This window comes from Camelus ferus, chromosome X (genome assembly GCF_009834535.1).
Source record: "Camelus ferus isolate YT-003-E chromosome X, BCGSAC_Cfer_1.0, whole genome shotgun sequence".
Classification (NCBI taxonomy): Eukaryota; Metazoa; Chordata; class Mammalia; order Artiodactyla; family Camelidae; genus Camelus; species Camelus ferus.
The window spans coordinates 5,799,667-5,811,984 of NC_045732.1; the positions used below are offsets into that span (position 1 = coordinate 5,799,667).

Below are 12,318 nucleotides of genomic sequence, written 5' to 3' on the forward strand. Positions count from 1 at the left end.
GTATCAACAGAGTACTGAGAGGCTCTTTCTTCAGGTTCATCTGTCCAAAGATGCAGGCAGTAAAACTCTGCCCCATTCACTGTTGTACTCCTCCCTCTTCTCTATAATCAAGCTGAGCTATGAACATGTCTAGTAGTCCCATGGCTGGGGAAGCTGGCTTTCCAGGCTAGCTAGAATAGGAAAGCAAGAAATGCTGCTGCTCAGTCTTCAGAAAATGGTGAAGAATCAGTCCTCTAGTAGTATGGGATAGGATGTGTCCCATCCGTAGATTATAGGCTGTTGTGGATACCACATCCCACACCCCTGCTGCTGTTGTGGTATTGGAACAAGGCAGGAGAGTCCGAGGAGAATGACTGGACTGCCAGGAGCCCAAGAGACCTAGGGAGGGAGCAGAGCGAGTTAGAAATCTATGACGTGATCTCACTAGTTCATTCCTCTCCCCATCCCTCAAAAAACAAACAAGCAAACAAACACGGTTTAAGCCAGCGGTTAGGGTGCAACAGCAGAAATGCATCATTTATCTAGGGCAATGACATGATGACAGTTCTACCCTACTCTATACTGGTGACATTATTTCCCACAAAACTGGGTTCAGTTTTAAGACTCCATACTTTAAAGGAACCCAAAGTGGTACTTTCTAGAGAGGAGGTGGTAGCTTTAGACTTCTTCAGGGCTATCATGAAATGCAGAAGCAGATGAGGTCTGTGAGGCCCAAGGAAGAGAGCCCAAGGGCCCATGGGTGGTTACTACAGGGAGACAGAAAGTTTTCTTTACATTGAGCTCAATTCCACCAGTCATAGCTGCAATGCACATTGGGCAGTTGTGAGCTCTCTGACACTGAAAGCATGTGAGCAAAGATGACACAAATACTGTGTGGGGTTATTATAAAAGGGAATCAAACATGGATTGGAGGACTTGGACGGGAGGTTGGACTAGATGACCTTGAAGGTATCTAGCCTGAGGTTTAGTAGCAGTCTTGGCTTTTACCTACATATTTTTCATGTTTCCTTAGGTAAGAATTAGAGAGTGGGAGTCACTGGGGGACCTGGACAATATCATAGCTGGGGAAATATGGAAATGGGTGGTGAAAATAGCTGGTTAGTTGAAAAATAGGAATCTACCCTCATGCCTCATACTGCCCCATGCTACTTAAGCTTTTGAGAAAGTAACATTGGTTATGGAATAGTCACATTGATAGAATTGGACAAGCTCTGAATTGGGGCTCCAAAACCTGGGCTATAGCCCAGTTCAGCCACTAAAATGCTCTGTAACTTTGAGCAAGTCACTTTCCCCCTCTGTGTCTCAGTTCCTGCCTTTATAAAATGAGGCTAACAAACTCTGAACTGCTTACCACAAAGGGATGTTATGAAGACTAGATGAGTGTAGCATATATGAAGGCATGTATAAATTGTGACTGGGGGTGAGGGAAGGAAAGAAAAACTAACATGGTTTAAACAACTCTAATTCATTAAACACTGTAAAAAGCACTAGCATGTGCATTTCTCATTCAACCCTCACAACATAAGGTAAGTAGTATCTCCTACTTTTCACAAATTAAGGATCTGAGGCTCAGAGATGTGAAGGAATTTACACAAATTTCACATAGCATTAAGGAATGGATGTAGATTTGAAATATAGGGCTGCCAGATGCCAAGGCTTTTATATTTTCCACTGTGCCTTGGTGCTTGTACACATGATGGGAGATAACTGAATCTGACTATTAAACAGTGGGGCCCTGAGAGAGCTTGCACAAGGCCAGGATAAAGAAACTGATGTCATGTCAACCTGGCCAGTTCCTTGACAACTGTAGTCCCAGATACATGATGTCTGAGTGACTGGCTCAAAAGATTAGCGTTACCACTGTTGTCCCTCCATCAACCAATGTTCCTAATTTGCTGGCTCTTCACTCCTAGCCCCACTGAACAACAGTCCTCTAGAGGAGAATTCTGTGGGGATGGTCCCCAATTTCTGGTCTTCCTGCCCTAACTTTCCAGCTCACCTCAGTAGAGTTAAGGGCTGGGGACTTCAAAGGACACAGTGAGCTCCAGCCTGTCTCCAGAGTTTTCAGCTGTGTTCACCCCCAAGGTCTCAGCTCCAGTATAGGAAGCAGAGCTGGAAAACTTTTGCAGGTCCAGCTCTGTGCATTCGATGGGAGTATGGACCCAGTGGGAATGGCTCTCTGAGGCACAGGAGGCCAAGATAAAAGACTCCTGTGTGGGGAAGCCATGAGTCAAGCTGCAGTCATCTTCCAGGATGGGGTTAAGTGGCTTGGTCTCAAAGATGTTTTCACTCAGTGGGGACTCAGGACTGGTCTCCTGGCCAGGTAGCACGGGGAAGAGAGATTCCTCCTCTGCTGCTTCGTCAGCCTCATACTGCAGCGAACCTCCTGCAACTTGAAGCAGAAAGCCATGGGGTCATCCAAAGGCAGGGAGGGGCTCCTCTCAGCAGGGCATCTGGTCCTGAGCACAACATGGGGAGAGATCTAGGAACTAGTGCTCCTCTTTCCCTCCCTGGGGACCCAGGGACTGAAGTACCTAGCACCAGGCTGATGTGATACAGTTGAGAAACACATTTACATTGGGGTATCAGATTGAGGCTACCTGGTAGTGGATCAGAAAAAAAAAGAATCAATTTCTTCAGAGAAAGAGCAACCCTTTGTGGGAAGCAGGATTTTTAAGACTGCCATCCCCTCCAACCCCACACCCTGGCCATGATCTTCATTCCTTGGTGTTATGCCTGTGTATATGCTGTGTTATATGACAAAAGGTACCTTACAGATGGAATTAAGATTATGGGCTTTAAAATCCAGGAGATTATCCTGGATTACCCAGGTGGGACCAATGTAATCACACGTGTCTTTAAAAGTAGAAGAGGGGGGCAGAAGAGTCAGAAAGAGTATCAGATATGTGAAATGAAAAGGACTTGATCACCACTGCTAGTTTTGAAAATGGAAAGGGGTCATGAGCCAAAGAATGTGTTTGGTCTCTAGAAACTGGGAATGGCTCTTAGATGACAGTCAGCAAGGAAATGAGACCTCTGCCCTATAACTGCAAGGAACTGAATTCTTCCATCTTTGTGAATGATCAAGGAAATGGATTCTCCCCTAGAGCTTTCAGAAGGGAATGCATTCATGTATAACTGAAAAATTGTGCTCTGCACTGGAATTTGTCACAACATTGTAAAACGACTATAACTCAATAAAAAATGTTTAAAAGAAAAGTACTAGGGATGTAATGCGCAGCACAATAAATATAACTAACACTGCTATATTTCATATGTGAAAGTTGTTAAGAGAGTAAATTCTAAGAGTTCTCATCACAAGGAAAAAAATTCTACTTAATTTTGTATCTATGTGAGATGATGGATGTTCATTAAACTTGTGTTGTACAACTTGAAAAAAAAAAAAAGAAAGGAATGCAGCCCTGGCAAACATCTTGATTTCTGCCTAGTGAGATTCAAGGTAAAGATCCAGCCAAGCCTACAAAGCTTCTGATCTATGGAAATAGATAATAAGTAGGTGTTGTTTTAAGTCATTAAATGTGTGGCAATTTGTTATTACAGTGATAGACATGCATAAGTCTGATTCACTATCAGGTTACAAACTGAGAGACTATGGAATGCATGTTGGTTTGATCCCCATATTGTGGTTGTGTTTTTTTAATTAAAACCCATTGTCAGAGCTCAATATTATTTCATACAAAAATCCAGATTTTTGGCTTCTCTTGAAAATTCAGAAGATCTTGAAACATTCAATATTCCCACATGGCAACAAAAAGCTGAAGCTTAGTAGTAGATTCCCCTTCTAGAGAGGATGAACTATTCAGTTTGCCACAGTCCCTATTCCTCTCTATTGGCCTTTATACTGGATCTAATTCACATATTAATCTCACCTGTACAACCACAGTATGCATGTAAGTCAGTGACTCCTGATAAACACCTTCCCTAAATGAAAAAATGTCTAATCCTATTTCTCCTACGGAGACCCTGAGGGAGCTGCCTGCCCTTGTATTCCCAGAGAAGGGTACTGCAATATTATCTTGAGGACAGAGGAGGAGCAGAGAAGGATTACCCATTTCTCCCCTCCTGAGGCAGGAGGAAGGAGATGGGCATCTCACAGATGTTGCCTCATCTTCTTCTTTCTGGGCCCTGGGGCCCAAATGGTTCATTTCCCATGTTTCATGCCCATGCCCAGGGAATGGGCAATAACTCTTATCTGAGAAACTAGCCTCTAAAGTAAGAGACAGGATGGTCCACCCTGGGCCACAATATTCCAGGCCAAAGAGTAGAGGAGAGAGAAGTAGAGTTTGAGAAGGGTCATAAAGGGCAAACAGTGTTCCCCTTGTGCTGTCCATTCCCTGAAATCCTAGATTCACCTCTACTTAAGCCAAACATATCTGCTAGGCTTTTTGAAGATCATCTGGCAGGCACTAGAGCCAAACTGGCCAAGGCAGGCCTACTTAATAAGGATTTTCCCACACAAACAGAGGTTGAAATAAATTGTGTTGCTTTGGGTCAAGTATCCAGTGGGCTGAAGAGGAGTTCTAAGTACCTGCATATCCAGTAAAATGTATCCTCCTTCTTCCTTACTAGACCAACTCCACTTACTAGCCTTGGTTCTTATTTTGGTGTCTCTGCCTAGTTCTCAGTTCCTGTGATGGCAGTGAAGCTGCACTGAGCCTCAGTATTCTGATTAGATATTTAGACTAAATATCTAAACCCTTGTCTGATCCTGGCCAGCCAGCATCCCACCTTCCCCATCTTTCCCCTCAGTGATCTGGAGTTTCTGTCCCACATTCTTGGCTAATGGCTAGAGTTGGTGCTGAAAACAGATCCTGATATTACTCCGGACTTTAAATATATGACCTTCCATCTAAGATTTCACATGGCCATCTCCTATGGGCTGGCCCAGACCTCTCTGGGTATCATTATTGTCTGAGGATAAATGTCTAAGCTTGCCAACTCTTGTGGACACTGGACTCTCAGTTACCTACATTTCGGTTGTTACTATACTGATAACTGTTGCCTTAGACCTCATCCATATTTATTAGAGTCGTGTCTCATTTCAGCCAGCCTTCCTCCATTCCTGACATGCTCCAGAATCTATAGCTATTAGTAGAAATGAAGACTTGTAAAAGGACTCAGAAATCAACTTTCTCTCTCATTTTAAAGATTAAGGAGAAAGAGGCTTAAAGAAGCTAGATGATCTATCCAAAGTTACACAATGATTTAGAAGTGGATTTAGAATTTAGGTCTCCAGATTCCTTTCCCAAGGGTTTTCCCATAATGTTGTATTCCTTTATGAACCCCTACACCTTAATGAATCAGGTCCTATAAACTCACAGGGTCAGCCTCAATCATCTCTGAAGTCTCATGCTTTCTGTTGCCACCCCCTAAAGAGTCCATCCTTGGGGTTTCCCAGGCTTTCGGGAAGCCTCATTAACTCTCAGCCCCAGAAAATGTCTCTCTTCTGCTAGTCAGAGCCTTTATCCTGATTCAGGTAATACATGAAGCAGCTACCCTTACCACGCTGGCAATGTCTGTTGAAGAATTGCTTGCAGTAGAGGAAGAAGAGCCCCAGGAAGGCCAGGGTAAACACCATGAGCAGACTGCTCACCAGTGCAACAAGTGTGGCCTCCTGAGGGGACACTGTGGGTACATCTGCCTTCACTAAGCTCAACTGGAAGGCACCTGTGAGACAAGAAAGTGGGAGAGGTCAGTTATTGTAGGTAGTCAACAGTCACCCTGACACTGGACCTGTACTTCCTCAGACCAACATCCTCTCCCTAGTGTCTTCTTCAATTAGGACTGCTAAACTAGTTTTACTTCTTTGTGGCAAAAGTATAAATAATAAAGTAGAGAAACTTTCATATAATGCTAGTATGGTATAAATTAGTACAGTTATTTGAAGATGCACATATCCTATGATCTTTCCATGTCACATCTAGTTATATAACCTAGGAAAATAGAAACAAACTAAAATACTCATCAGTAAGGCACATGATAAATAAATCATGATATAATTCTGTAATGTAATATATAATAATATCATATAGATGATAATATGATTATATAGCATTTAAAATAAAAGACCTGTATGGATGAATATAACTGATCCAGAGGGGAAAAGCAAATTGGAGAAAGAAAGTATATAGCTTGATATTTGTATCAAGTACTTATATAAAACATAAAATATAAATAATAGCAGATATTGCCTATGGATATATACGTATATCACAAAAGAATACAAGTATCAAAACATAGGTAGAGAGTATGGCAGAGTCATAGTGCTCACCAATTATCCACATGCTTCCCTGCATTTCCCAAACGCCCTTGTAGTAAGGCCATCTGAGTACTTCTGGCCAATGGGCTATGAGTAGAAGTAATGTGTGCCACATACAGACTGCAGTAGTTAAGATGCAGTATGTCTCCTCCAACTTTTACCCTGTCCCATCAACCTGGAAGCCACATGGTCTGATGGTACAGTTAGAAGATGGAGTAAGAATTTTTCATAGTGAAAAATAAACTTTTATTGCCTTAAATTACTGAGATTTGGGGGTTTGTTACTGCAGCATAGCCTACCAACAAGAGACATACAGTTTCATGATAGTGGTTGCTTCTGGGGAGGTCAGGAGAGAATGGAACTCAGAAAGGATCAAAAAGGGAATGCCACTAAGCTTGTGGAATATCCATTTTTTTTAATCTGAAGAAAATATGCAAAATTTTAAGATTTATTAATTCTTGATGTCATGTAACTGGGCATTTTTATTTTTGTATTTTTCTGCATTTAAAATATTTCTACATATTTGAAATATTTCATGTTTTAAAAATATATCAATCATTTAAAAAATAAGTGGTTAGACATATACATGGTAGATAGACAAAAATGATAGACTTATAAATGGATAGTGATATGGGCATAGACTAGATCCTAGTACTTCATTCAGCCTTTTATTAGTCTTAAGCACTAGGGACTACTATAAACCTCATATAATAACAATAATAATAATCCACAAGTATATAAATGTTATAATTTATAAAGTTTTTTTAAATTTATAATTTCATTAGAACTAGATAACATCTCATAAGATATGAAGAAAAATGATTATCATGAGTTTTTTTTCAGATGAGGGAAATGAAGTTCAATGAGTTTCAATGATTTGCACAGGGTTACACAGGTTGGAAACTAAGGTTCAAATCTAACCAATTCCCTTGCCAATCTACCCTACAGAAAGGAGTACAAGGGGGTCACCCAGCAGATTGAGGAGGAAAGGAGAGAAGAGAATCAGATACACACACTGAACCTCAGAGGTGGGGGTCTGCTTTGTGCACGGGATACACTCTTGATCCTGCAGGCCTCCAATACGTGTCTTTTGGTAGAATCTGTGGTCAGAGCAATAAAAAATGGCAAGGTGATCAAATAAGCAATATATTTGTACTAATTCTTCCTGAAACATAGGCAGCTTCTAAGAGTCTTGCCTTCCAGGTTAGAAGTTAGCACCCACCTCAGCCTTGCGTGATTTCTATGCCTCTATGTCTGACTCAAAGTCCCAGACACTCCACCTCTTCCCCCATTCACCAAACTCTATAGCCAAAAGGAGAACCAGTCTCACAAGAGACGGGAGCACTGCTTTGACACCAAGTGCTTCCTAATCTCTTTTAGGTCTACAGTGAGATTTACCTTGAAACTTGGACCTGTAAAACACTGTTTAGTAATCATCTGTGATGGACTGTATGCTAGGCACTCTATAGGGGGATCTTTGGAAGATATTGCTTCTCTCTCTCAGGGGAGCATAAACTCATCATGATATGGACAGTTAGAATACTTCAACTAGGCTCTGAGAAGCAAGGTTGAGAGAAACGTAAAAGGGCTAGAGAAGGCCTGAATAGATTGGGCTTATATAGCAGGCTCACCTGGGCAGACAGTTCCCACAGACAGCATTAGAGGTAGCCGTACAGTTGGCCTTCTGGATACGATTAATGACAGCACAGGTGATACAACTCTGACATCTATGGTGGCCCCAGCTGCTTTTGTATCTGCGGGGAGGGCAGACTCTGCAGTATGCATCTCCACCTTCTCCATAACCACAATCCTGCAGAGAAATGGGAGTCACAAACATTACTGTAAAAAAAAAAAAACCTGGAGAGAGGATTAGCTATGGGACAAGTGGACACTGTATATAGTAAGATTTTGCAAACTGTAAGTTGCAACCCATTACTGAGACATGAAATCAATTTAGTAGATTGCAACTATCATTGAAAACTGAAATAGGACAAAATAAAATGATACCAAATATCAGAATACAGATCATGTACTAAAACTAGGTATTTATATCAGTCAGCATTGGAGAGGTTATGCATGGTGAAAAGCAAACTGCAAATATCAGTGTCTTAAAAGGGCAAAAATTTATTTCTCACTCTCACTATTTGCCTATTAGAGAGTTCCTGGGGATTCTTCTTTACATTATACTCACTGTGCTGTCATGATTGAAGCATCAGGGAAAATAGAATATTGTGAACTGTGCATTGGCTTTTAAAGATTCCCCCCTGAAATGACCCATTTCATTTTGCTCACATGTCCTTGACCATATACATCACCTGATCATTAGTAACTACAAAAGCAAAATAAAGTGTAATTCTACAATGTGCCAGAAGGTGGGGAGCTGGAAATATTTGACATACAGCTCTAATCACTACCTATCTAGTATTGTTTTGTAAAACTTTTACAGGTGAAATATGTTAAGTATGTATTGGGTTGTGATGAAAAATTTATTTCTTACATTTTATTGAAGAATAATTGACTCATAACATTATATTACTTTTAGGTGTACAACAGTGATTCAATATTTTAATAGATTATACACCATACAAAGTTATAATCTTATTGACTATAATCCCTGTGACATACTTATTTTACAACCGGTAGTTTGTACCTCTTAATCCTCTTCACCTATTTTGCCCTTATCCCTACCCCTTTCCCACCTAGAAATCACTAGTTTGTTCTCTATATATGTGATTCTGTCTTTGTTTCATTATATTTATTTGTTTGTTTTGTATCTTTGGATTCTACATATAAGTGAAAACATATGGTATTTGTCTTTCTCTGTCTGACTTATTTCACTTAGCATAATACCATCTAGCTCCAACCATGTCATTGCAAATGACAAAGTTTCCTTCTTTTTTATGGCTGAGTATATTCCATTTTATATATATACACAATACATCTTCTTTATCTATTCATCTGTTGATGAACACTTAGGTTGCTTCCGTGTCTTGGCTATTATACATAACACTGCAATGAGCATTGGATGCATATATCTTTTTGAATTAATATTTTCATTTTCTTCAGATAAATACCAAGGAGTAGAATTTGCAGATTCAAGGGGTAGTTTTATTTTCACTTTTTTGAGGAATATCCATACTGTTTTCCATAATGGTTTTAGCAATTTACATTCCTATCAACAGTGCACAAGGGTTCCCTTTTCTCCACATCCTCACCAACACTTGTTATTTCTTTTCTTTTTGATGATAACCATTCTGACAGGTGTGAGATAATATCTCATTGTGGTTTTTATTTGCATTTACCTGATAATTAGTGGTGTTGAACACCTTTTCATGTGCCTGTTATCCATCTACATGTCTTCTTTGGAAGAATATCTATTCAGGTGCTCTGCCCATTTTTTGATGGGGTTATTATTTTTTTTTTTGATGTTGAGTTGTAAGAGTTCTTTGAATATTTTGGATGTTTACCTATTATTAGGTATAGCATTTGCAAATGTATTCTCCCATTCAGTAGGTTGCCTTTTTGTTTAGTTAACATGCTTTGCTGTGTAAGTTACAGACAATATCATAGAAATACAAATAATCATAAGATTATACTGTGAACAATTATACGGTATCAATTGGACAACCTAGAAAAATGGATAAAGTCCTTGAAATATACAATCTTGTAAGACTGAATCTTACTCTTGGAAATGCTCAAAAATGTCTGCATGCAGATGGTATAGAGAATAGGTAAGTGGTCCAGCTGGCTCTTGTCTCAGGTCAGGTATTGACAGTGTGACTCTGGCCAGCCCTTCTCTACTTTGAGCATCAGAGCCCCCAACATCTGAGGATACTGAAATAGATGGTCTCTAAATATTCTTCCAGCTCTGACATTCTGACCTAGGACAAGGCTCCTACCTGATAAGTCACAGCTCTTTGTCACAGACAGAACTCTAGTTAAAAATATATGTTAGATATTTGCTAGTTGTAGCAGAAGTTGGCTGGTTGTTCACTAAACTCATTCTCCTTTCCTCCTGGGAATACCACTGGTCAATATTCCCTAACCCCACTGCAGTTTTATAAGACCATGTGTCTAATTTCTAGCCAATGGAATATGGATAAAATGATGTATGCCTCTCTCAGGCTTGGCCCAACAAAAAACTGCCTTTTTTTCTTTATACTTATTTTATAATTAAAATCTCTTCAATTTTATTTATGCTTTGATTTTCTGATGCACAGAGACACACAGGGAGATGCTGAAATCAATGTATTAAAAACAACAGATGATATGAGGAAAATGGAGAATGCAATATCCCCTAGCTTTCATTCCCTCACAGAAACATAGAAAAACAAATAGAAACCGTCAGGATCAATGTTGTCAGAAATTTGGGGAACAGTCAAACACACATTTACAGCAATGAAGCAAATTCTCAATCAAGAAAAATCATCTTGAAAATGACAGGAAAGCTTTGTGCCATTTTCACTTACCTTACTGTACCCCTCTCCCCAGCAACAGGTCTAGTATGAGACTGTCATCCCTAGTTCCAGACTGAGCTAAGAAAAACTTATTCACCAATTACTGCATATGTCCATTCTAACCTGTTATCTGAAGGACAAATAGAAGGTAATTATCCCTGTTTCACTCAGTTCAGAATACAGGCTGGAAAATGAGTGGGCATTTATTAAAAATATTGCAAAGCAAACTGAGAAACTACAGGTGCCTGAGGCAAGAAACTATGGATGGAGACATACAATAGACTGCCTAAGTCTGGAAACAAAATTTGGGGAAGAATTTTTGGGAAATTAGGACATTCAAAAACATCCATACATATGGGGGAATTTAGAAAGGCACATGCATAACCAGGAAGAGACACATGCTTAGAAAAATATGGAGAAGACCCTAAGTTTACACACTAGGCTGATCCATAGGCTAAGTGCCAATTTGCCTAACTGTTGAAGGAGTGCTTCAGCACAGAGCCAAATTGCAAAGAATCAGAGATGTGTGGGGGTTTTTGGTTGTCATTGTTGCTGTTGTTGTTGTTGTTTTAACTCTTGGCACTTATGGAAATCCTTGTCAAAATAATAGCTAAATATTATCTAAATGAATACACACTTCAGTGATCACATATGACTAGGAATACAAAGGAATATAGCCTTTGCACAAGTATTTTAGCTTAAAAACCTAAACAACCTTGTGGTATATTTATACAACAGAATACTATTCAGCTGTAAACAATGACAAAATAATGCAACTTGCAGCAACATGGATGGCGCTGGAGAATGTCATTCTAAGTGAATTAAGCCAGAAAGAGAAAGCAAAATACCATATGATATCACTCATATGTGGAATCTGAAAAAAAAAAAAGAGAGAAAGAGAGAAGATGAACCTAAATATAAAACAGAAACAGACTCACAGACATAAAATACAAACTTGTGGCTGCCAGGGTGGAGGTGGGTGGGAAGGGACAGACTGGGAGTTTGAGATTGTAGATACTGACAGGTATATATAGAATAGATAAACAAGTTTATACTGTATAGCACACGAAATCTTGTGGTAGCTCATGGGGAAAAATGAAAATGAATATATGTATATTCATGTATGACTGAAAAATTGTGTTGTACACCAGAATTGACACAGAATTGTAAACTATTACTCAATAAAAAATAAATAAAAACCTAAACAATGGACTTCTATAGCCTGCATCAAATGAAGTAACAACAACAACAACAAAATCTTCATATGGAGAAGGAAGAGGATCTGATTTCCAGAACCATCACATTATAATGAAAACAATGACCAATTTTTAAAAACAACAACAAAAAAATCACAAGGCATAAAAATAAACAGAAATGTATGGCTCTTTTAAAGTAACAAATAAAATTGACTGAAACTGTTCCTGAGAAATCCAGACATCAGACTTACTAGACAAAGACAAAAATGTACTGTCTTAAATATGTCCAAAGAAAAACATGGACAAGGAACTAAAGGATATAAGGAAATAAATGTATGAACAAAATGGGAATATCAATTAAAAATTATAAAAATGTAACCAAGCA

The 12,318-nt window shown here is 39.3% G+C and overlaps 1 protein-coding gene across 5 annotated transcripts in view; it reads right to left on the reverse strand.

The window, feature by feature from the left end:
• Nucleotides 1–224: 224 nt before the first annotated feature.
• The window catches only part of EDA2R (ectodysplasin A2 receptor), a 103,292-nt gene continuing 91,198 nt past the window's right edge, over nucleotides 225–12,318 (reverse strand). For all 5 annotated transcript variants that reach the window (XM_032475164.1, XM_032475167.1, XM_032475165.1 and 2 more), the window contains 5 exons: nucleotides 7,912–8,090; nucleotides 7,295–7,380; nucleotides 5,524–5,688; nucleotides 2,000–2,392; nucleotides 225–378 (listed from right to left, as the gene is read on the reverse strand). In XM_032475164.1, coding sequence (XP_032331055.1) covers nucleotides 2,010–2,392; nucleotides 5,524–5,688; nucleotides 7,295–7,380; nucleotides 7,912–8,090 — 813 coding nt within the window. In that variant the 3' untranslated portion in view covers nucleotides 225–378; nucleotides 2,000–2,009. The remainder of the gene's footprint in view (nucleotides 379–1,999; nucleotides 2,393–5,523; nucleotides 5,689–7,294; nucleotides 7,381–7,911; nucleotides 8,091–12,318) is intronic.